Below are 24191 nucleotides of genomic sequence, written 5' to 3' on the forward strand. Positions count from 1 at the left end.
GAGTCGTAGTTTTGGTGGTGGCCGCAATCGATATTATTATGGAGACTCCCAGAGTTACGGCAGCCCTTGAAGGAAGGATTATCCGAGCAGTGGTCGAGAAGGAGACCGCTATTTATGTGACTGCCGTGACAAGTGGTCCAACCGTGATCGTTAGGAAAGTTAGAAAGAGTTGAAGCACTGAATACTGCGGAGCAGCCGATCCAAGATTCCTACACGGATTAACCGTGAACTCCACGTTCCTAAAGGCGTCCATGTAGTGAACTTTCCTGCACGGACTAACCGTGAACTCCACATTCCTAAAGGCGTCCATGTAGTGAACTTTCCTGCACGGACTAACCGTGAACTCCACATTCCTAAAGGCGTCCATGTAGTGAATACTTCCAGGCCTCACCACCCAACCACCATGGAACCTGGCTTTCAGCTCGGCCTCCCGGGAAAAGTGCTGTAGATTTGCTTGACTTCGGGTTTTTGAGTACTACCCCTTAACCTTCATTCAAAAGAAACGAAAAGTAAAATCAGGGGGTGATGAGATGGAGTTTGGCTTTGCAGGAGTCCAACGGGGAAATTGAACATGTAAAGGGCAGCGACAATGTCGTGGCTGACGCTTTGTCCAGAGTCAATTAACCTTGGAAATCTCTGTGGGTTGTAAAATTTTGTTGCTTTATTTTTGAGATGTTGATAATTATTGCTCACGGGAATTGGTGATTTGGGGTTGTGAGGTTTTTTTGTTTGTTTGAAGAGTTTGCCGGCAAAGAAAGTTTTCGCTGTGTTCAAACTTTCTTTCTTGAGGGGGGAAAGTGTTACGGATTTGGCACTTATTATTATTATTGCTGTTATTATTATTATTGTGGGTTCCAAGTATTATGGGTATTGTTGTTTAAGAGAAATGGTTATGGTGGTTAAAAGGTTAAAAGCGCTCATGGTAAAAATGAGACAGGAAATCTGATCATGACCCGGAAGGAAAAGGTGGTGAAGAAGAAGAGCACGTGAGGCAGAGGTGAAACGAGGCGTTTTGTAAAAGCTCCGTACCCAGCGTGGTCGAGCGTCCATGGAGAGTGAACTTTGAGTCCTGGAAAGTTGTGGAGAGTTGTGGAAAGGCCTGCGAAGCCAGATACAGGTGTGAGATTCCGGAGAATCTTCGCCTAGAGGCTGCGGCCCGAGGAAGAACCGACCGCAATTTCGGGGACCTCGCGCGTCGTTCACGGAACCTTGGTTAGCCGCGTCCGCTGGTCTCGCCCTCCGGTGGTTTGCCGAGGATGTGTGTGCGTGACAGCGGCCTTTGAAGAATACAGTGCGGTTCGCGACTGCACGGTGTATGTGCACGTTTGGATAGCGTCTTTGGGATTCCTCTTTCACCGCCAATTGGGGTTGGCTGGGACCACGTGACGGTCCCCGCCTTACCTACATCTCCTTACCCGCCTCATCGCCATCGCCTCTTCGCCGGGAGCACCATTGTGTTCTAGAGACATTGAGAGGGGCTGGCTCTGTTTCAGTCCCTGGGGGTGCCGTGAGTTTGAGGTAGGTTACCATCTTAAGATTTGATTGTAGGGTTGATTGCCCCATTGTTGTAAGGTTCTTTTTGTGTACTTTTAATATAATATTTGTTCATTGACAACCAAGGGTGTGGTTTCCTTATTGATTTGGATTGTTTCCTTTGGTGGTTTCCTGGATGGTTTCATTAGCGATTGATTGCGACACGGAATAGCATATATATCTTTCTGCCAGGGTTCCTCTCGGGGTTCGGAGGTTACCGAGACCAGGATATTGCAGAGGACCCCGTAACAATTGTTGGATGGAATTTTATTCAGTACTAGAATGAGTACCTGGTGTTGCCTGGTGCTGTTCTAAATCTTGTTCACATTTTGAAGAAATCAAATTGTTTTTTTTTCTAATTTTTTTTTTTCGAGGGCATAAAACAATTCCCTCCACTCACTAAGGAAAGGGGTCAGGGGTCATTTAATATTACCTTTCACATAATTACAAAGGCATATGCACTATGGAACAGTTTTAAAAACTCCCCAAATATTTTTTCCCCAACTTACAAAAAATATTTGGCCAAAAAACACTTCTCGGCATCACATATTAATTTTCCTCTGAAAGTTTGACAAAGATCCGTTCGGCCATCTCTGAGAAAAATTGCAACACGGACACAGACAGGTAAACGTTCCTATTATAGTATAGATTTAATGTCAGCAATACTAATAGTAATAGAGATTGCTTAATTTTCCATTTTCCAAATGGAAAAGGCACTTTTTTGAGAAGGGGTTGGGGGCGCAGGGGAGGAGTGGGGAGTCAGTGACTCTACATCAACCTTTACTTACCCATCTGTCGATCACCATAGCTGATGGCCTCGGCTAAGGGACTCCATCCCTGAGCATTCTTCATCTTCACCGGAGCGTTGTGAGCAAGAAGCAGGTGGGCACATTCTATGGGAATAAAACAAAAAATGTGGGATAAGATGAGAGGCCAAAGTGAATGTGGAGGAACTTTGCAAAGTTTTGAAAAACAAGTTCACGTCCGTTTGTTGCTACCAAAAGACTTTGCTCGACTTTGTTCGGTTTCTAGCTTGGGATGCTTTGCTTATAACTCAAAGCAAACGTTCTTGAAATAAGTCTTTCGCTCAAGATAAATTAAAATATTCAGTATTCCATTTCGCATATTATATTGGAAGTGTGTTTTGGATCATTATCGAATTGGGAAATGAATTCTCTTCCAATTCAACGATTTCCACTAGGAACTGCATTGTGGTGCAGTATCTGTTTGTACTTCTCTTTTGATAGCATCCCAATGATTTTAACAAGTTTTCCTCCATCAAAAGCTGAGATATAACCTCAGACAGTCACAGAGGCTCCCCTGTGTTAGACAGTAGGCTGCAGGCATTGTGTGTAGTAACAGTGTCCAGGTCTTTGATGTACAAACTAGTATCAAACTGCAGACCTGGATAACATCACAAACTGGTCAAACAAGTGGAACATGTCTTTCAATCCTCACAAATCTCACACTCTCACTTTGTCTCTCCGTAAAGACCGCCTGGATAACCCTCACATCTCCTTTCTGAACAGTTCTCTTGAAGAAGTTCTGTCACTCAAGCTTTTGGGTCTCACTATCTGCCATGATCTTTCGTGGGAAAACCACATTTCCAAGGTGGCCTCCAAAGCCAGTCGCCGACTGGGCATCCTCCGTCGTGCAAAGTCCTTTCTGGGCACTTCCGAGCTCCTCACCACATACAAAGCTTTCATCCGCAGCTCAATAGAATTCTGGTCTCCCCTCTGTGCTGGTGCTCCTGCCTCACACCTAGCTCAGCTTCACGCGGTTGACACGAAAGCATTCAGAATCATTGGTATCTCCCGTGATGAAGCTGATTCTGAGGGCCTTTCTCACTCTCACCGCAGGCAGGTCGGTGGTCTTTCTGTCTTCTACAGACTTCTCTCCGGCTGAGCTCCCCCTGCTCTGTCTGTGCTCTGTCCCCCAAATATTCCTGCAGGACACACAAGATCTGCCAGCAACCCTCTTCTGGTGAAATTGCCAGAATCAAGACTCTCGGCTCACCTTCACCCTTTCATTCCTCTTTTCTCCTGCCTCTGGAACAACCTCCCACACTCTCTTCAATCCACTCCTCCCTCTAGGTCTTCAAAACAGCTGTTCACCACCATCTCTTATCTTCCCCCATCCAAAAACAATTATCTTTTCTACACCCATTAATCCACCCCAAACCCACCTCCTTCAAATTCCTTGCTTTCTTTCCTGAAATTCCTAGTAGTGTTCATTTGCTTTATACTATGTACCCCTCCCTCCTCCCCCAGCCCTACCGACACCCCTGATCTCGACTGTTGTTGTGCTTGTGCGCTTTGCTCTCTCTCCCCCTCTTATCTCCCGCTCCCTTCACTGTATGTTTTATGTGTCTGTGCACGTTTTCATGTTCAATGTGTTAGCTCTTACACGAGCCTTGATTCGGCATCAAAAAAAAAAAAAAAAAAAAAAAAAAAAAAAAAAATATATATAATATATATATATATATATATATACACAACAACAACAACAACATGCATTTTAAGGCCATTTTCCCTGCTAGAGCGGGGGTTAGCCTTACGGTCCCCATGACAATCTTCTCCAATTTGCCCTATTTTCTGCATCTCTCCTTGTTAACCCCCTTGCCCGCATTTCATCTTCCACCATCTTTAGCCAAGTCTTTCTCGGTCTTCCCCGTCCTCTACTTCCTTCTACATTCATTTCCATCACTCTTCTCAACCAGTCACTTTCATCCTTCCTCAACACATGACCAAACCATCTCGACCTGTTCCTCTTCACAGCATCCATCACAGGCTCTATTCCCATCATCTTTCGCAATTCATCATTTGTCTTCCTGACTCTCAACGATACTCCGCACATCCACCGAACCATTCGCATTTCCAACCTTTCCAGCCTTTGTTGCTGCTCTACGTTCATTACCGATGTCTCGCTCCCATAAATCATAACACTTCTCACACATGCAGCATACACCTTTCCCTTCAGCTTCAACGACACTCCCCTCCTCATCAGCACGCAACTCAGTTCCCGAAACTTCTTCCATGCACATCTCACTCGAGCAACCGTTGCCGAGTCTGATGCACCTTCTCCATTCAGCATGTCTCCGAGGTAGCAAAATGTTTTCACACCTTGCAGCTTCACGACGTCTCCAAGATCCAACTCAACATTTCCTCCATCTGCAGCTCCCTCTGTGCACACCTTACATTTGAATGTAGCTGCCACACTGGTTAATGACCCTCTCAGACCACTGCATTTTTGATGATCCCACTCAGCGCACATGGTACATTGAATGGAGTTCACTCCGACCCTCTTCCTGCACACAGCACATGGCCACTTCCCAGTACTTTCCACCTCACCACATGCTTTACCACTTGCCATCACCTTAGTCTTTCTGATATTCACCTTCAGACCTTTTGTCTCCATACATTCCTTCCACTTGTTCATCTTTTCCTTCAGTCCATCCATACTTTCCGTAATCAAAACTAGATCATCTGCATACAACAACTCCCACGGTAAACCCTCCTTTACATTCTGAGCCAGCACCTCCATCACAGCTACACGATAGTAGTGGACTTAGTACCGACCCCTGATGCACTCCCACCTTCACCTCAAACTCACCACTGTTCCCGGCCTTCGTCCTTACAGCTGTGCACGCTCTTTTGTACATTGCCATCACCACTCTGGTCAACCATTCCTCCACTCCTAACTTCCTCAATGCCCATGTCAATACTTTGCGTGGAACCCTATCGAATGCTTTCTCCAGATCAACAAACCCAAGAAACAACTTCTTCCTCTTCTCCATGTACTTCTCCTGCAACTGCCTCACAATAAAGAGTGCGTCTGTCGTTCCTCTTCCTGGCATAAATCCAAACGGCATTTTGTCGATCTTCACCTTCTTCCTTATCCTCCTCTCCAATACCTTCATTCCATGCTCCAATAACCTTATTGCTCGGTACGAGCCACACTCCAGAGGGTCACCTTTCCCCTCGTATAGAGGGACGAGGGTACTCAGTTCCCAATCCACTGGAATGCGGCCTTCTTTCACCACCAGATTACAGATCTCTGTCATTCTCTTCACACCCCAACTTCCTGCTGCCTTCAACATATCTCCCACAACTCCTGTCGGCCCTCCCGCTTTTCTACTCTTCATTGCTTTTATCGCTTCCTCAACTTCCTTCTCAGTTATCTTCTCTGCCGGTCCGAAAATTGGGTTACTCTCTATATTGCCATCCCATTCATTCTCTGTATTCAACAGCATTTCCATATATCTTTTCCATCTTCCTTTAATTCCATCTGGGTCCACAACGATTTGTCCCACTTCATCCTTCAAGCAACTCACCCCCATCACATCACTCCTCTCTTTCAATATCTGCTTTGCAATCCTGAATACCGCTCTCTGACCCTCTTCCGAATCCAAGCGTTCTCCGAACATTTTCCTACATGCCTCCTGCGCCTTTGCTACCTCTTTCTTTGCAGCCTTCTTGGCTGCCTTATAACTTTCATGCTGTGCTTTTTCTGCTCCCGTCCCCTTCGCCTTCTGCCACTCCTTGAACTTCTTCCTCTTCTCGTCAATCCTCTTTCCAACTTCATCATCCCACCACCATGTTTCCGAGTGCCTCAGTGGTCGTTTTCTCCATCCACATACCTCACCAACGGCTCCCAACAGACTATCTTTCATTGACATCCAACCACTTTCAAGCTCAACCACATCATCCTCTATTTCTCATCATCCTATCACATATCATCCTATCATATATCACATACAGCCACGTGAAAAAGTAAGTACACCCCATGTAAACTTTTTACTTTTTCAACATATTTCAACATACAGCTATTTGATCTTCATTTCAACAACATTGAAAGATAAAGATGATATAATATAACAAATATCGTGAAACATTTACATTTTGTAGTCCAATGTATAATTTAAATAAACATAAATGCAAATTTTGCATGTGGAAAAAGTAAGTACACCCCTACATTTATCACTACTTCAAATACCTAAAATTAGAATCAGGTGCACCAGCTCAGGTGCAAATGATTAGAACACCGTTAGAGAGGATCTTGGAGGAACCTGTATTATTTAAACGTCAGACATTTAGTTTGCTCTTTGTTGTTGAAGTGTGCGGCGTCACCATGCCTAGATCAAAAGAGCTCTCTGAGGCCTTCAGAAAGATGGTTATAGATGCCTATGAGTCTGGGAAAGGATTTAAAAAGATATCCAAACAATTTAAAATCAATCATTCGACTGTCCGGAAGATCATCTACAAGTGGAGAAGATTCCAAACAACTGCCAACTTGTTCGGGCCAGGCCGCCCCAGCAAGTTCAGCCCGAGAGCAGACGGCAAGATGCTGAAAGAAGTCTCTAAGAACCCCAGAATGTCATCACGGGACCTAGGGTAGCTCTTGCCACTGTTGATGTCAAAGTGCATGAGTCTACCATTAGAAAGAGGCTGCACAAATTTGATCTACATGGGAGGTGTGCCAGGAGGAAACCTTTGCTGTCCAGAAAGAACATCAGGGCAAGACTAAAGTTTGCCAATGAACACCGAGGCAAAGACCAGCACTTCTGGAACAATGTGCTCTGGACAGATGAGTCAAAGGCAGAGCTATTTGGCCACAGTACCAGAAGACATGTTTGGCGAAAACCAAAGACTGCATTTGACCACAATAACCTGATACCAACTGCAGAGCATGGTGGTGGAAATGTTATGGTTTGGGGCAGCTTTGCTGCATCAGGGCCGGGGCAGCTTTGCTGCATCAGGGCCTGGGCAGCTCACCATCATAGAATCCACTATGAATTCTTCATTGTACCAGAGGGTGCTTGAGGATAACGTGAGGCCATCTGTCGGAAAGTTGAAGCTCAACCGAAGGTGGACCTTGCAACATGTCAATGACCCTAAACATACCAGTAAATCCACCAAGGAATGGCTGAAAAGAAAGAAATGGAGGGTTTTGGAATGGCCAAGTCAAAGCCCGGATATAAATCCCATCGAGATGTTGTGGGAGGATTTGAAACGAGCTGTGCATGCAAGAAACCCCTCAAACATCGCACAGCTGAAAGAATTCTGCATGGAGGAGTGGGCAAAAATTTCTCCCAGTCGATGTCAGAGACTGGTAGACAGTTATAAGAAACGCCTACTTGAGGTTGTTTCTGCCAAAGAGGGCAATACCACCTATTAGAGCCAAGGGTGTACTTACTTTTTCCACATGCGAAATTTGCATATATGTTTATTTAAATTATATAATGGACTACAAAATGTAAATGTTTCATGATATTTGTTATATTATATCACCTTTATCTATCAATATTGGTGAAATGAAGATCAAATAGCTGTATGTTGAAATATGTTGAAAAAGTCAAAACTTTACATGGGGTGTACTTACTTTTTCATGTGACTGTATATCACATATCTATCCACATCATCCTACTCAGCCTCTCTTTTAATGCCTCCCTTACTGTGACCTCTTTCAACCTCCACACCTTCATTCTCGGTTGGTACTTCACCCGCCGAGCTCTCCTCGCACCTTTCACTCTTATGTCGCAGACAACCAAGTGGTGCTGTGAAACAGCCTCCTCCTCCGGGATCACCTTTGTGTCCCGGAGGTGCCCCCTATCTCGCCTACTCACCATCAGGTAGTCAACGGTTGTCGTCGACCCACCTGACGTGTATGTAACAAGCTTATTATCCTCTTTCTGGAAATGACTATTACAAATCAACAAATCAGCTCCATCAGCAAACTCCAAAATCCTTTCACCTTCTCCATTTCTCACACCATATCCGTAACCCCCATGAACTCCCTCAAAACCATCCATACTCCTTCCCACATGTCCATTTAGGTCTCCTCCTACCACAACAACTTCCTCATCTTTCACGTTTTCCATCAGCTTCTCTATCGCACACCAGAACTTGTCCTTCTCTTCATCGCTCCGACCAACCTGCGGAGCATATCCCGAGATGACGTTCACCAAGAGCTTTCCAATCATCATTTTCACCATCATCAACCTATCACTCACTCTAGTCACACTCACCACACGGTCTACAAACTCCTCAGAAAACAGGACACCAACACCATTCACGCCCTCCGGGCACCCTTGCCACACAAACTTGTATTTCTGTCCCTGCCTACTCTTCACCATTCTCACACCACTTCCCTTCCATCTCGTCTCTTGCACACAACACATGTCCACTCTTCTTCTGATCAATACTTCCACCACTTCTCCTGATCTCCCTGTCATTGTCCCTACATTCCATGTCCCAAACCACAGAAACCGATCTCCACTTAGGGCCGTACCCTGCTCATATGTAGTTGTAATTGTAATTGTCATGGTTCTCTTTTTGAGGCAATGTTTTCATGGCCGGATGCCCTTCCTGACGCCAACCCTCTTAGTCGCCTCTTACGACACGCAAGGATATGGTGTACCTATTTTAACCAGGGTACACACCGGGAAAATATATATATATATGTATTATTTTTACCTCGATTCACCAGATCAAAGTACCTGAGATAAATTTGTTCAGTTCCCCAATTTGGTGTTGCCTTGCAAATCTCAGTCTTTTCTCCTTAGGTTTCCGACCTAAGGGTTCCGACCCAGGTATAAACTGCCATCCCGGTGTTTCACAAGCAGGGCGATTCATCAATGTGTGCACCATTCCTCGGATGGATGCTAAATGGGCATCTCATCTGCCAGCATTCACTGGTGGACGTTAAAGATCCCATGGTGTCCTTCGCGAAGGGTAGGTGAGCTATTGCTGGCAACATGGCCAAATTCAAAAATCCTGCCGTAACTAGTCCAACGTCAGGCCTGGCCAGATGGTGGGTGAAGACTCGGGCCAAGCTTCCCCACGGCTGACCTCACATGAAAAGGTGGGTTAATAATGGTCATTATTAAAAAAAAAAAAAAAAACACCTTTAGAGGCCATTTTTCCCCGCAAAGCGGGGTTTGGCCTTTTTCGGGAACCATGGTTGTTGTTGTTTTTTGGTCCCCTTTTTGAAGCAATGTTTTACGGCCGGATGCCCTTCCTGACGCCAACCCTTTTTGCCGCCTTTAACGACAAACAGGGAATTACCAGTGAACTGGTACTCAATTAGCCGACCTCGGAAGGATGACAGGCTGAGTCAACCCCCCTGGCGTTAATTCAGCGATTGACCGGGATTCGAACCCAGGATCCAAGGATCCTAAGCCGGCACCCTAGCCGCTAGCCCAACACCAGGGTTTAATGGGGTAATGGTAATGGTAATGGTAATAATGGTAACCAGGGGGGTAATGGTCATTATAAGAAGAAGAAAATTGCATCAGCAGCACAGCCATGCCCTCAGCCAATGATGCTACCCCACAGTCTTGTGCTGCATACGAAAGAAGCTTCGTTACACATAATATGCCCTTATACTGAAAGTATAGATCTTCACATGCTGTTTTATTTAAAGTTGCTTCCTTGTTGCCATTTTGAAACCACTCAGACTTTCAACCATGGAAACAAGCTGATGAAAACTAATTTCATATATTCATCAATTGTCAACTTTTATTGTGGTTTCTTGTAATTCACATTAATGTAACTGGTGTTGATTATGGACTGTGGACGCGTAGGAGAAACCTCGATGTACAGTAAGCAGGGAAACTGTAGCTCAAGATTGTTTAAGTGTCTTCACACGAGAGGTGAAGCAGTGCTAATTAGTGTCGGGATTAAGGCTAATTTTCCCCAGTACGCTATGTTCCCTTTATGTTTTGCTGACAAGGCCAGCCATGAAAACATCCATTAAACAACAACAACCGCCGACAGAACCCAAACAGAGCCTATCGGACTAAGCCCCACCCAAAGGACCTAAGAAGGAACAAGTACAAAAAGTTTTAATTAAAACAAAAGCCGCGTCGATGTTACACAATGCCTAGATGCAGCTGTGCCAGAAAAGGTCGAGGTTATAGGCACAGGACATTCCTATTGATTCGATTACTTGATGTTATTTTTGTGCAAAGTGAAAATATATCTCGGCAATTTCCCGTGTGTGGCGACGACATTTTTTATATATCTCGGAATTTTCCCGTCTGTTATTTCAGGCGGTGTATGACTGACCATGCCGCGATTTAAAAAATATATATCTCGGCAATTTCCCGTGTGTGGCGACACGTGAACGAAGCTATGCTCCTCTCTCCACATTATTGTGACGACGTATAAATTAAATATTTCATCGTGACGATTGTCATCAAATGGACGAATTTTTTATATATCTCGGCATTTTCCCATCTGTTATTTCGGGCGGTGTATGACTGACCATGCCGCAATTTAAACAAAATATATATATCTCGGCATTTTCCCGTCTCTTATTTCGGGCGGTGTATGACTGACCATGCCACGATTTAAAAAATATATATCTCAATGGACTTGAAGTTACAGGCCTTTGAGAATTCATTTCGTTCTATAAAGGGCAACTTTCATCGGATTTTCTTCCCGTTTTTTTTCAACCGAGTCTAAAACTATGTTAGCGACTGTGAAAAATGAAATGATATATCGAATTTGATTTGAAATAAAACTGTGTGAGAGAGGAAGACACCACGGGCCTACAAAACAGGCCTCAAAGCTATGCGAGTTAATAAAATGGTGGATATTTGTTTATATGAAGGCTCTCCCAGAATGGGTGGCGCTATGGTTCCCAGAATGGGTGGAGCTTTGAGGTTTTGTCTTCTCTGCAAGAACAAGAAGAAGAACAAGAAGAAGAACAACAACAACAGCAGAGGGCACTCTATGAGCAGCGTCTGCGACGCGGCTAAAAAGGCCATGCCCCCGGAGTGGTATGATGGGGAGGTGGAGAAAGAGCCGGCAGGCCACGCCCATGAAGGTCATGAATGGCCGAGAGGAGCATGGGGTGAGTTGGAAAGAGCTTCACCATTGGTCGGTGGGAGATTATCTAGAAGCTTTTAGAGAAGAAGAGGAGGAGTACGTCTCTCTTGGTCCTGGTGAAGAAGCTTGGCCATTTTGTTGTGCTTTTGAGGAGAGCATTTTTCTGCGACAATCATTAAGAGCTTTGATTATTATTTTTGGGGCAAGGGAGCTGGAGGCCACGCTTTCTCAGCAACCATATGTCCGATGGCCAACGTTTTTATGATAATTGTGATATCATAAGTCACGTGATATGGCAGCCATCTTGGATTAAACGCAAATAATTTAAAAAATATTTCTCGGAAACCGCTCAATGGAAAAATTTGGAACTTGCCACATTGTCAGGTTCTCCCAATGGGGAACAAAAGCATGATAATGATGACATCATAGGTGAAGTGGTATACCAGCCAAAAATGATTTAATCAAATTCCTTCCTAAAAATCTGAAATTGCATGCACATGATCTATGTCCCATTTGTATTGAAATATTAAACTTATGACATCATAGGCAACATGATTTGGCAGCCATATTGGATTTAACCTAAAACCTTTAAAAAAACCATCTCCAAAACCACCAAATCGTTTGACTCGAAACTTTACGTGTGTCATTGACTAGGCATGGTTAAAGATTAAAAGATGATCACGAAAACATCAATGGTCACATGGTGTGACAGCCATATTGGATTGAAGGAAAATATTAAATAATTATATCTCTGAAACCACTTACCCTATTGATGCGAAATTTTACAAATATCTAACACCATTGTTGCATATAGTTTGAAAATGACGATGTCGTAGGCCACGTGGTTTGGCAGCCATCTTGGATAGAAAAACGAACCTTATCTGATCAAAACAAAACTTCACAAACATGATCCCTTACCCATACATATGCAGAGTGCACATTTTTAAAGGTCATATGTCATGTGGTATGGCAGCCATATTAGCTTGAAAGCCAATATTTAAAAAATTCCCTTCTCTGAAGGTGCTTCACCGATCGATGAAACCTGTCATGTCGGGTGAAAATGTGATACTTGAAAACAGTTGAAGGGATTTAAATCAAACTTGTTTATTTTTAGGACAGTGAACGAGGGCATCTACCCGTTGTGGGACTTTGCGGAGGCATATTGGCGACACAGTCGCATTGTTCTAGTTCAATCCAACTTTTATTTCCAAATTTTCAAAACTTATTTTTTTGCCTGAAACACTCCGCGATACTCAATGACGAATCTGTGAACGTTTGACGAAGATTTGTTTGGCCCTCTCTGAGGAAAATGGCGACAGACAAACAGACAGACACAACTCTCTTGTAGTTATAGTTGTAGATATAAAACGATGAAGTCTCAAAACAGTAAAAACATCGCAGGGTAATGCCACAGTAATGGATATACATTTCGGACAATATTTCCACATTGGTGGGCCCATGGTTGCTCAAAAATAACCTCAGAAATGCTGATATGGTTTTTCCATCTTTAGAAACTATTGAGGTGCACATTAAATTTCTGTAAAAAAAAAACAAAAAAAAATCATGCAATATGTTGGAAGAGCTGAACAAGTCTTCGTACCGGAAGTACGTCTTTTTAACGACATCCTTTTTTCTACATGGTTTAAGGCTCATGGAGGAGCTGTAATGCAAATCATACCTGCATGCAAACACACACAAGACAACATTACGGACACCAAGCTTGTGGGAAGTGACATCACTTCCCAGATCTCTCTTGAGTACCAGCAGCATCCTGTATGATGTCACTTTTCTCTCGGCACTCAGTGGGGAATTACACCATGGTCTATCCTTTAAATGCATCAATCAATGAATCAGAATGGTACTTTTAAAAAAAATCTTTGCCATGACTCTGCCAAGGTCGGCAAACTCCGAGACTCAGAGCAGACACTGTATAACCATTATGCCTCACAGCCTGGTATGACAGAATAACACACATGTAAATTCCTCAACAACATTCAAGGTTTTTAATTCATGTTTGAATATAAATCAATTTCATTCATAAAGCATTTTAAAAGAACGCACAATTGATGAGCACTTTACGGGCTTTGCTGGTGGCAAGGGACATATGCACAATTGTACGATAATGGACGTACACTGTGCAAAAGCGAATTTTAGGAGGTGCCTTAAGGGCTTACCAATAATATTTAGGAAATAAAATTGAAATAACAAACCTTGAGATTCATGCAAATTAAGTCACAGGTATATTGTTGAGCTCCATAACCTAGCCCGCAAATGGATGATGGGGCAGAAAAACGAAACCGGCGTCACAAATTTTTCAACTTTTACAGGTGCCCAAACTTCCTTGGCTTACTGCTTTGAGATTAACTCAGTAACATCTGAAAAATGAACAGAACACTCTTGCTCCTTGTACTTTCATCACTGGTGAGTTGCATCAAACAAAAAAATGCCTATAATTCATTGTTGATAATACGTTGATAATAACAAGCTCTTGCTAAATATTTTAACTGGTAATTAAATAGGCATCCACAACCATGCTTGGCCATGCTGTGGGATGTTGGCCGAGGCCCTCACTTGTTTCCAACAAAGCTACATGATTATTGGATGAAAAATGAGGCCGGCATTACAAAAAGTCTGTTTTCTGTAGGCATGGGTTGCAGGGTGTTTTGTGTATCAGGAATAAACGGCAGAGGCTGAGCAAAAGGACAAGGATTGACATTGCATTGACTAAAAATCAATGTCATTGGTTGACATTGACTTTTGGTCAATGTAAGGTAGAAGATCGTCAAGACGACCGCAGCTAAAATTTGAGCGCAAATACAGACCGTAGATTTAAGCCAGCATGTCTTAAGAATTCCCTCCAAACAAAATGCTTCTTGTGATGTCAGATGATTTAAAATGCCACAATGACATCACTTCCAATTCTCATGTCCACACCTTACATAACACACTGTAATCACATGGTTGGTGTGTGTGCTCCACAGTGCATGCAACAGTGGACGTATCGGACAGTAATGAACTTATCAGTACATGACATACAAAAACTGGAGAAAAAGCATCAACTCAACGGAGGAGATGAGACCTCCAACCTCACCCGGTATGGGCTTAAGATGGTAATGGGCGGACATAAAACGGATTACTCTTTTCTCCACCTGAGATTATTTTAAAATTTATTCCAAGTCTGCTTCGGAAAAGAAAAATCGAGATATTTTGGTAATGGACCTACATCGGTGGGAGAATCTTAGATAAATTCCGCATCGATGGTCGGAAGCTTACAGAGTATTTTGAGAAATAATCTAACAACAAGAGACATCCACTTGTCAATATTTCAATCGACTGAAAATAAAATATTTGTTTTTGTTGGAAATACGAATATTTTCCCCAATAAAGACAAATTAAATAAAAAGATGGAGATTTTCGTGTTTGTAGAATACTCTTTCAAATACAAAGCTTTTATTTATTTATATATATATATATATATATATATATATATATATATATATATATATATATATATTGTCGCGATCCCGCCTGGTAAATGTTCCCAGCACGGAATACGGACGTGAATGTCCGGGCTTCAAGTAATCCACGGAGTGGACAAAAGAGACGTAATCAACACAATTGTGTTTTAATCGGCCTTCTAGGGGTAAGGCACGATGCTTTATTGGCTCGATCACAAAAACCATGAAAGGTAACAAATGGAATAGGCTGCACAAGCCTGCAGGAACGGTCGGCCACAGACGCTCCAACAAGACGCAGGTAAGATCCTCGCGGCTCCAATCGACGAGCTCCGGGACTCGAAGGATACCAGGATGGAATACCACACAAGGCCGCCAGGAACGGTCGGCCAGGAGCTCCAACACGAAGCAGGCAATATAGGACTCACAGTTCCAATCTACGATCTCCGGGAATCACTCGTTCTCTTCCGGAATCACTCACTCGTACAATCCATAACTATAAACGATCAGCACAACTCGCTGTCGTGAGGCGTAACGAAAGTTCCCTCGCCTCGAGGCCTCGAACCTCCGAGCTGCGTCCGTATCATGAGATGGCGGCCGCGCTCTCTGACCCTCCACCAATCACGTCCCGACTCGCCTCCCAATCGCGTGAGGCTCCCAGGAGGTTACGTCAGTGGTGGGCGGGGCACTCATTTGGGGTGAGAACAAAGGTGGTTTCACCGGGGGGTTTCTCACAGTCCTCCCCCCCTAAGTAAAAACCCCGTCGAATAGACGGCGTTTTTAAAACCAGTATTTGTAGTAGGTGCAAATCACATGGCAAGATGATGGCGGGAATTGCTAACAGGCAATTAACGCAATTAACAATTACTAACACTTGTTAACAACAATAACGAAACAATGCAACAATACAACGCAACGCAATGGCGCAACACAATAACGCAACAATAACGCACTTATTAACGCAACAGGCAATTAACAGGCGTTAACAGGGTAAACAATGAACCAGTTTTGTTTTTTTTTCACACACAATATTAAACACCATACACCCCATTAACATCTACCCCACAAGAGTTACACTTCACCCAAAGCACAATAGAGAAACAAGGGAGCCAAACTCACGGTGGGGAAACATTTACAGGAGGGAAACGGACCGAGACCTAGAGCGGCGGGTTCTCCTCCGGTGTCGAGAACGACAGTCATATGCGTAATGACCCCTTTCACCGCACTGGTAACATCGATCTTTCGGGTCGAACGGCCTGCGGACCAAAGGGCGTCTGAAACGAGGCCGCCGCGACATGCCATTCGACATCTCGACGCACACCCGCGATCCGCAAATTAACCTTCCATCAAGGGCTCTGACCGAATCTTCAGCATCTCGTGGATCTTCAAACTCAACAACTGCGAATCCAGGTGGGTTCCGAGCAACCCATACGTTGCGGAGTGGTCCGTAATGCCCGAAGACCCTCCCTAGCTCGGCTCTCGCTGCTCCATTGCCCAGGTTTCCCACATATACCTTAGCATTAGCGTTCCTGCTGAATCGCGACATGGCGGGAGCGGTCCCTGAGGAGCACGGCACCTGAGGTTGGCTTGACGGGAGGCTCGGGTGGACTTCAGCTGACGCAACGTCACCGTCGGAAACTGGAGTCGAGGCGCTAGGCTCCTCGGGCCAGAGTGAAGATATGTCTGACTCCGCCACTCTCTCCGCCTGTTTACTCTGGGCTCTAGGGACCCCCCCACAGGTCAGAGTCAATGACTCCTCCCTGGCTATGGCATCATTGCCAATCAGCAAGGAGACCCCGGGTATAGGGTAGTAGGGTACTACCACACAGGTCACTGGACCCTTAAAAATGTCACTCCGGACCTCGAGGAGGGCAAGGGGGTACCGGCCAAGAACCCGGTCAATGCCCCGAAGGAGGGTATACTCGCCGGTATAACGCATCTGAGAGGCCGGAACTACCCCCACCCGGAGAACACACCGTGTCGCCCCAGTATCCCGAAGGTATTTGGTCTCAAACTTCAGCATCGAATCGGGGCCACCCACTAAGGCTGTCCCTGAATACTCCTGATGCAGTGGATGAATGGAATTAGCCCCGGTGGCAGTGACCTCGGTCACCGATGCCACCGTCGTGTGCGAGGGCCCGGCGGATGAGTTCCACTGATCTCCCTCCGACTTAACAGGAGGGTTGCCTCGGTAGGCCGGACTGGCGGGATTAGAGAAACAGCGGTTTTCACCGTGCCCCACGCGTTTGCAGAAATCGCACCAGGGCCCTGCCCTGGTCTGCGGCTCGCGAGCGCCCCCAGTGGAGGTCATCGGAGAACCCTTCCCCTCGATCCAGCCGCCGGGCAGACGGGGGGCGGTCTTGATCGCAGACTCCTCCGTCTTACGAAGCGACTGCGTGACTTGCAGCATTTTGCACGCCAAAACATGTTTATCAATAAGGTTGACGCAGTCTGCCAAGGAAACAGTGTCTTTGTCGACAAGAAACAATGCTAAGTCAGGCGGAAGCTGTTGATCGATACGGTAACGCACCAGGAGTTCCGCAACCGCTTGAGGTAACTCCACCTTGCTCCCCTTGAACCATCTCTGCAGCTGTTCCAACAAGGCCCGCGAATGTTCCTCATAGGTTTGACTGGACTCACGAGTCCAGCTGAAAAAATTTCTCCTATAAATACATGCGGACACCGCATAGGCATTCAAAATCTCGGCCTTCAATGCCCTGTATTTGTTTGCGTCCTCGGTTGCCATCCTCGCATATACCTCCCTCGCCTTCTCAGATAGATGGCTCACAAGATGGCCGACCCACAAGCTCTCATCAATGCCACCGGCAGCCAACAACTTCTCCGCCATCTCCAGATACGCTTCTGGCTTCGTGTCTCCCGTCCAGTCCGGCAAACGAACATGAACAGTTTCCGGGACTCTTGCAGCAGACCCCTCTGCCCGCAGTCGTTCAGTCAACATTCGCAACTCATGCTCTCTGACGCGTTCAGCTTCTGCTGCCGCATGCTCTCTCGCTGCTGCCGCACGCTCTCCCTCTGCTGCTGCCGCACGCTCTCTCTCTGCTGCCGCATGCTCTCTCTCTGCTGCCGCACGCTCTCCCTCTGCTGCTGCACGCTCTCTCTCTGCTGCTGCCGCACGCTCTCCCTCTGCTGCCGCATGCTCTCTCTCTGCTGCTGCACGCTCTCTCTCTGCTGCTGCCGCACGCTCTGCCTCTGCCCTGTCATTCTCCCTGTTATACATGTCAAGTTGTTGAACCGGAGTCAGCCCGGTCCAGAAGGGCGAACGCATGCATTTAGTCATGATGGGATCGCTTCCTAACATCTCGGGTTGAGTGCCCGGGTCAAGGCTGCTTGCGTCGCTCACCTCGCCACCCACGTGACTGTCAACATGATCAGGTTGAACTCTCACTTCCCTGGTCGACATAGCTTGGCTACGAGTTATCATACGACCAGGCACAAAACACAACCTCAAACACAACGCTCAAACACAACGCTCTGTTGGGGAAATACGACACAACTACGCAATATCACCCGCACATCAAATTGCCAATGAGAAAAATACCACGTACAAATACTCACGTTTTTTTTTTTTTTTCGGTTGTTTGGAGGGATCCGAGGCTATTCGCTTATTCTTTGTCGGTTGTTTGGAGGGATCCGAGGCTATTCACTTCTCTGCCCAAGACAGCGTCCTACGGCGAGAAAGTTCCTCCCAGACGGCGTCCGCTGGTGAGAAGGCGATGAACAGATGCCAGAAGATGTCGTCCACTGCAGAATTCCCGTCTCAATCGAATGGCTCTTACTTGAATGATCCTAGGACGAGCAACCCATTTGTCGCGATCCCGCCTGGTAAATGTTCCCAGCACGGAATACGGACGTGAATGTCCGGGCTTCAAGTAATCCACGGAGTGGACAAAAGAGACGTAATCAACACAATTGTGTTTTAATCGGCCTTCTAGGGGTAAGGCACGATGCTTTATTGGCTCGATCACAAAAACCATGAAAGGTAACAAATGGAATAGGCTGCACAAGCCTGCAGGAACGGTCGGCCACAGACGCTCCAACAAGACGCAGGTAAGATCCTCGCGGCTCCAATCGACGAGCTCCGGGACTCGAAGGATACCAGGATGGAATACCACACAAGGCCGCCAGGAACGGTCGGCCAGGAGCTCCAACACGAAGCAGGCAATATAGGACTCACAGTTCCAATCTACGATCTCCGGGAATCACTCGTTCTCTTCCGGAATCACTCACTCGTACAATCCATAACTATAAACGATCAGCACAACTCGCTGTGGTGAGGCGTAACGAAAGTTCCCTCGCCTCGAGGCCTCGAACCTCCGAGCTGCGTCCGTATCATGAGATGGCGGCCGCGCTCTCTGACCCTCCACCAATCACGTCCCGACTCGCCTCCCAATCGCGTGAGGCTCCCAGGAGGTTACGTCAGTGGTGGGCGGGGCACTCATTTGGGGTGAGAACAAAGGTGGTTTCACCGGGGGGTTTCTCACAATATATATATATATATATATATATATATATATATATATATATATATATATACTTTTTTATTAATTTATTTATGTTAAACCATTTCACCACTCTTGTCCACTTGGCAAGGAATTCCCTGGCAAAACAAATCACCAAAAGTAGATTGTGTCACGGAAAGTCGGACAATAATTCTGATTAACCTCATGGGGGTGATTTCAAACCTGTGGCCGTAAGGGAGCATTCTGGGAATACAAATTCCAGGCCAGTTTACGTCCTTGGGACTGCAAGCTCATTAAAAGAGGAGGAAGAATACATTTGTACATTCCCACTCTCAAGGACAAGCCACCCATGAGCTGCCTTCGCTCATCAATGTCGGATTTTAGTCGCAACAAAGATCAAGGTTATCTTGTCAAAAGAAAACTCACGTCGTTGTCTAAAAGATAGAGAAAAACAAATAAAAAACAACTCACACCTGTTTATCAAGCAAAAAACAGGTACCAATTTAACTGTTTAAAGTTCTACATGATCTAACTCTAACTTAACTCTCCAAATACTACGAATAAACCTTAAAATGATGGGACATTCTCAATGGGATACAACAGTCAATGCAATCTCCGAATATATAGAGAACAGCCTTGAGACAAGATATGGAGAAGAGTGTGGGCAGCCAACCCATTTGGCAAGTGCATTTATATTCTCCATCCCGCTCGCTCCCCTCCCGAACACAGCCTCCCAAAGTAGCAATCAACGAGTACGCTTACTGTCCCGGACAGCAAGCGTAGCCGGCCCACTATTCACAGGGTGCACACAGTGTCTTGAATACACAATGCTTACCACTGGGGCAACAAATACAAGATCTCAAGTATAAATCGGCAAAAGAAAAAAATTCTAACTTCATTTGGGGAAGGGGGGGGGGAGGGATGAGGGGGGCTGGGAGGGGTGGTTACATCGCATGAGCAAGTGGCAACCCATGTACAGCCTGCTGAAATGCCAATTGTTGTGAACTTCCACCCTACCCCTTCCCTGACCATACTCACCCGCTCCATCCACCTCCCTGAACAAAGCAAATCCAACTGGACCAGTGAGCCTGCATAATTAATGAATATAATGCAGCTAATCTGAGCGCAGACGCAAAGGCGTAGCTGTGTAGATGCACATCAAGCAAAGGACACTTCTAGCTCACAGATCGATAGGCATATGCACAGGACCAGATTAAGTGCATTGCAAGGTGCTGTGCCTTTTGAAAAACGTCAAAAGGCGCTTAAAGCTCCGTGTTCGGAAATTCCATAGCCACATCCACAGCCCAACTGCCACCTATTTAAAGCACTTGGTAGAGGTGACTAGAATATGAAGAAACTACCATCCTCAAGTACAGAGCCAGATGTATCAATCAATGCACTGATCACCCATGATTTGGATAAAAAGAAAGGGGTATATAAATGAAAACCTTTAGTCATCTGGAGTAAATCCTAATAAAGGTATACTATAAGACTTTTGTTATCTCGTATGCAGAACGTGGCTGCGGGCCTGCATCAATGGTCAGAAGCATGACTGTGCAGCTGGTGGTGCTCCCTGTAGGTTAGGACAATAATTTCAGAAATTTGTTCTGGAAACTCGTGACAACTGGCCTACCCTTCGTCAAAAGACTCAGTGGGATCTTTAAAATACACCAAATAATACGAACAGACCAGTGCAGCTCAACATCCACCAGATGGACGGTAACACTTTGCGATGCAGCGCCCTGCCTATGAAACACCCATGATTTGACAGTGTACAGTCAGGTGGTGAATTGAACCCAAACTGGAGGGTGCTCATGATATGGAACGTGTTCTACCTCTGTACCATCTTACTATAATTCACCAAATGTCCGTCCGTCTGTTCGAAGGTACCGCAAAAACGGCTCAACCGATCGAAACGATATTTTGTGTGGATAATCCTGGGATCTCCAAGAGTTAAATAGGCTATTTAGTTTTTCCAATTTCAGCTTTGGTCTCCAGTATTCTCAGGTTTGGACTCCCGCATAACATTCACGTTCGCATAACGTCCATTGTGACGATGTTCTCATTGTGACGATGCACAAACGGCTGCACCCGGGAAAGCAACATGTCTCCATCGATCGCTAACAGATCGCTGTCTCCATCGATCTTGCCAGGGCCATGACAGCTATCTGCTCAAAATCCTTTTCACTGTTGATTTGGTACAGTTACATATATCAGGAATTTGGTACACGTATCGGGAGTACATACGACATAGCGATTGTGAACACGATTATCGATCACGATTCACGATCATCACGATCATAGTGTATCGATCACGATTTGAAACACGATGGAACAATATTGACCGATATGAACAGTGATGTGGCTTTTATTCAAATTCTCAAGATACTGTTTAAATTTTGATGATGTGCGTGTGATATGATTCAACGGATGTTTATATGAATCGTTTAAAATAAAAAAAACCTTCAATTTCTGATATTTTGCCATCGCCATATGCAGATTCGCCACGGTCCCACGATCGATGTTTCTATACGTGAACGTACCCGTTTGTTTGCGAACGGGTACGTTTTTCATGGAAGTCCTTCACGAACTTGCTGTCCATGTCTGACGTGCGACTGAAGGTGCGACAGGAATGTGGAATTTATTGGTTTCATGCTTTCGCATTCGCCGTATCTGCATTGCCAGTTTGCTTCTGGCCTCCCACCCGTGCGTAGCACGGGTATCTCTCTCGTTATGTTAGAATGTTATTTGAATGAAACAAACATCAAACTAGAGAATGGCACTCTTCTACGTCGCGATATCAGCTGATATACCTCTGCCCATATTATTACATCATTGTACATACTTGTACCAAGTTTGATTTAAATACCTTCAGCTGTTCTGAAATATCACATCTTCACCTGGCATGACCTTTGACCTTTCAATGCCAAAATCTAATGAGTTTATATTTGCCTCATAATATATACCGGTATATATATATATATACACAAGTTTGGTCAAAATCCCAACACTGGTTCACAAGTTAGCGCAGCAACATAATTTTTACGTAATGCAACCTCTGACCTCTCTTGACCCCATAATCGAATCAGTTCATTTTGGATCATTATACATACTTGTACCAAGTTTGACTTGGATCCCTTCAGCCGTTCTTAAGTTATCACGGTAACGAAAACCTATCCAGGATGCCCACATGGACAGACTGATGGACAACCCAAAAACATAATGTCTCCAGCGACTTCGTTAAAGGGGGCATTCGTAAAAAATAAATTGGTGCAAATTATTTCTGCCTCCATTAATCCAACATATAAGAAACCCATATATACTGTATATATACATACACTACCGGTCAAAAGTTTTAGAACACCTCAATTTTTCCAGTTTTTATTGAAATTTACGCAGTTTAATGTCTCAATGTACTCTGAAATTAAGCATAGAACAAATAAACAATTGGAGATAAAAAAAGAAATCATAGAATCATTTTGTTTAACAAAATTTAATTTAAATTTTTGACTCAGCAAGGTAGCCACCTTTTGCAGATATAACCGCCGAACACACTCGTGGCATTCTTTCTACAATGGAAATCAAATATTGTTCGGGAAGTTCTTCCCAACACTGTTGCAGAAGTTCCCACCAATGTGTTGCACTTGTAGGTTGCTTTGCTTTCACCCTTCTGTCCATTTCATCCCAAACCAGCTCGATGGGTTTAAGTCTGGAGACTGTGCTGGCCATTCCATGATTTGAAGCCTACCGTCTTGTTCTTTTCCTCGAAGGTCGTTTTGACATAGCCTGGAGGTGTGTTTAGGGTCATTATCTTGCTGTAGGATGAACCCCTGACCAACTAGGCGTATACCAGAGGGTATTGCATGGCGCTGCAAAATGCTGTGGTAGCCCTTTTGGTTCAGGGTGCCAGTCACTCTGTGCAAGTCGCCGACTCTGGATCCAGCAAAAGAGCCCCAGACCATCACGCTTCCTCCTCCATGTTTCACAGTTGGTGTCACACACTAAGGAACCATCCTTTTGCCTACTTGACGGCGTACAAAAACCCTGCGTGATGAACCAAATATTTCAAATTTTGATTCATCGGTCCATAAGACCTTCTTCCAGTCTTCAGTAGTCCAATGGCGGTGCTTCATGGCCCAGGCAAGCCTCTTTTTCTTATTTTGCCATCTTAGCAATGGCTTTCTTACTGCCACTCGACCTGTCAAACCTGCAGCTCGAAGTCTTCTCTTCACAGTTGAAACTGAGACTTGCTTATTTCGACCAGTCTTAAGCTGTGGTTGAAGCTGTTGTCCTGTGAGCCGCCTATCACGCAAGCTGTTGACTCTCAGAAACTTGTCTTCTGATTCTGTTGTGGCTTTGGGTCTGCCAGACCTCTTCCTCTCAGAGTTTCCTCCAGTTTCCAATATACTACTTCCTGCAGTGCAATACTGTCCAAATAATGCTTCAGAGGGTGTAATAACAGTCTGTTCCAATACCACTTTTATACAGACAGGGGGTTTGTAATCAAGTAATCAGCAGAGGTTGGGACACCTGTCAGAATTGTTTGCATCAACTTTCAAGGCTTAATTTACTTACATTGCTGCAGAACAGCTGTAAGTTGTTAACCCATTACTTTGTCCCTGAAGAAGGCCTTTTTTACAATATACCTGTGCAATTTACATTATTTTCCCGTTTTTGCTAACCTAAACTTTTTTTTTTTTACCTCGAGTAGTTTACTGCTTACCTTTGTACCATTTCAGCTTATTCACTGGACATTAAACTGCGTACATTTTAATAAAAACTGGAAAAATTGAGGTGTTCTAAAACGTTTGACCGGTAGTGTAACTAGCCGTTCCCATGACTAAAGAAAATTAATGACTCAGAAGCAAAGACATGAAAGTGGTGCAAGG

The 24191-nt window shown here is 44.9% G+C and overlaps 2 protein-coding genes across 5 annotated transcripts in view; both read right to left on the bottom strand.

Annotated features, from left to right (window-relative positions):
- ANKRD13C (ankyrin repeat domain 13C) overlaps window positions 1–24191 on the bottom strand; it is a 122408-nt gene that overhangs the window by 80468 nt on the left and 17749 nt on the right. For 2 of the 4 annotated variants that reach the window (XR_010982474.2, XM_068103564.2), the window contains exon 3: window positions 2322–2426. The exons of 1 other annotated variant lie outside the window; for it this stretch is intronic. Coding sequence is in view for 2 of the 3 variants with exons in the window: in XM_068103564.2 (XP_067959665.1) it covers window positions 2322–2426 (105 nt within the window). In the remaining variant the exon portion in view is untranslated. Of the gene's footprint in view, window positions 1–2321; window positions 2427–12966; window positions 13045–24191 lie in introns of all 4 variants that reach the window. One more of the 4 variants, XM_068103565.2, reaches the window with a different exon arrangement.
- LOC144889728 (uncharacterized) lies at window positions 15842–18786 on the bottom strand. Its single transcript, XM_078770906.1, has 2 exons — window positions 17999–18786; window positions 15842–17933 (listed from the first exon to the last, which is right to left on the bottom strand). The coding sequence occupies exons 1-2, from the start codon at window positions 18041–18043 to the stop codon at window positions 15954–15956; spliced, it is 2025 nt and encodes a 674-aa protein (XP_078627032.1). The 5' UTR covers window positions 18044–18786; the 3' UTR covers window positions 15842–15953.

Source organism: Myxine glutinosa, chromosome 1, assembly GCF_964187855.1.
Source record: "Myxine glutinosa chromosome 1, kmMyxGlut1.1, whole genome shotgun sequence".
Lineage (NCBI taxonomy): Eukaryota > Metazoa > Chordata > Myxini > Myxiniformes > Myxinidae > Myxine > Myxine glutinosa.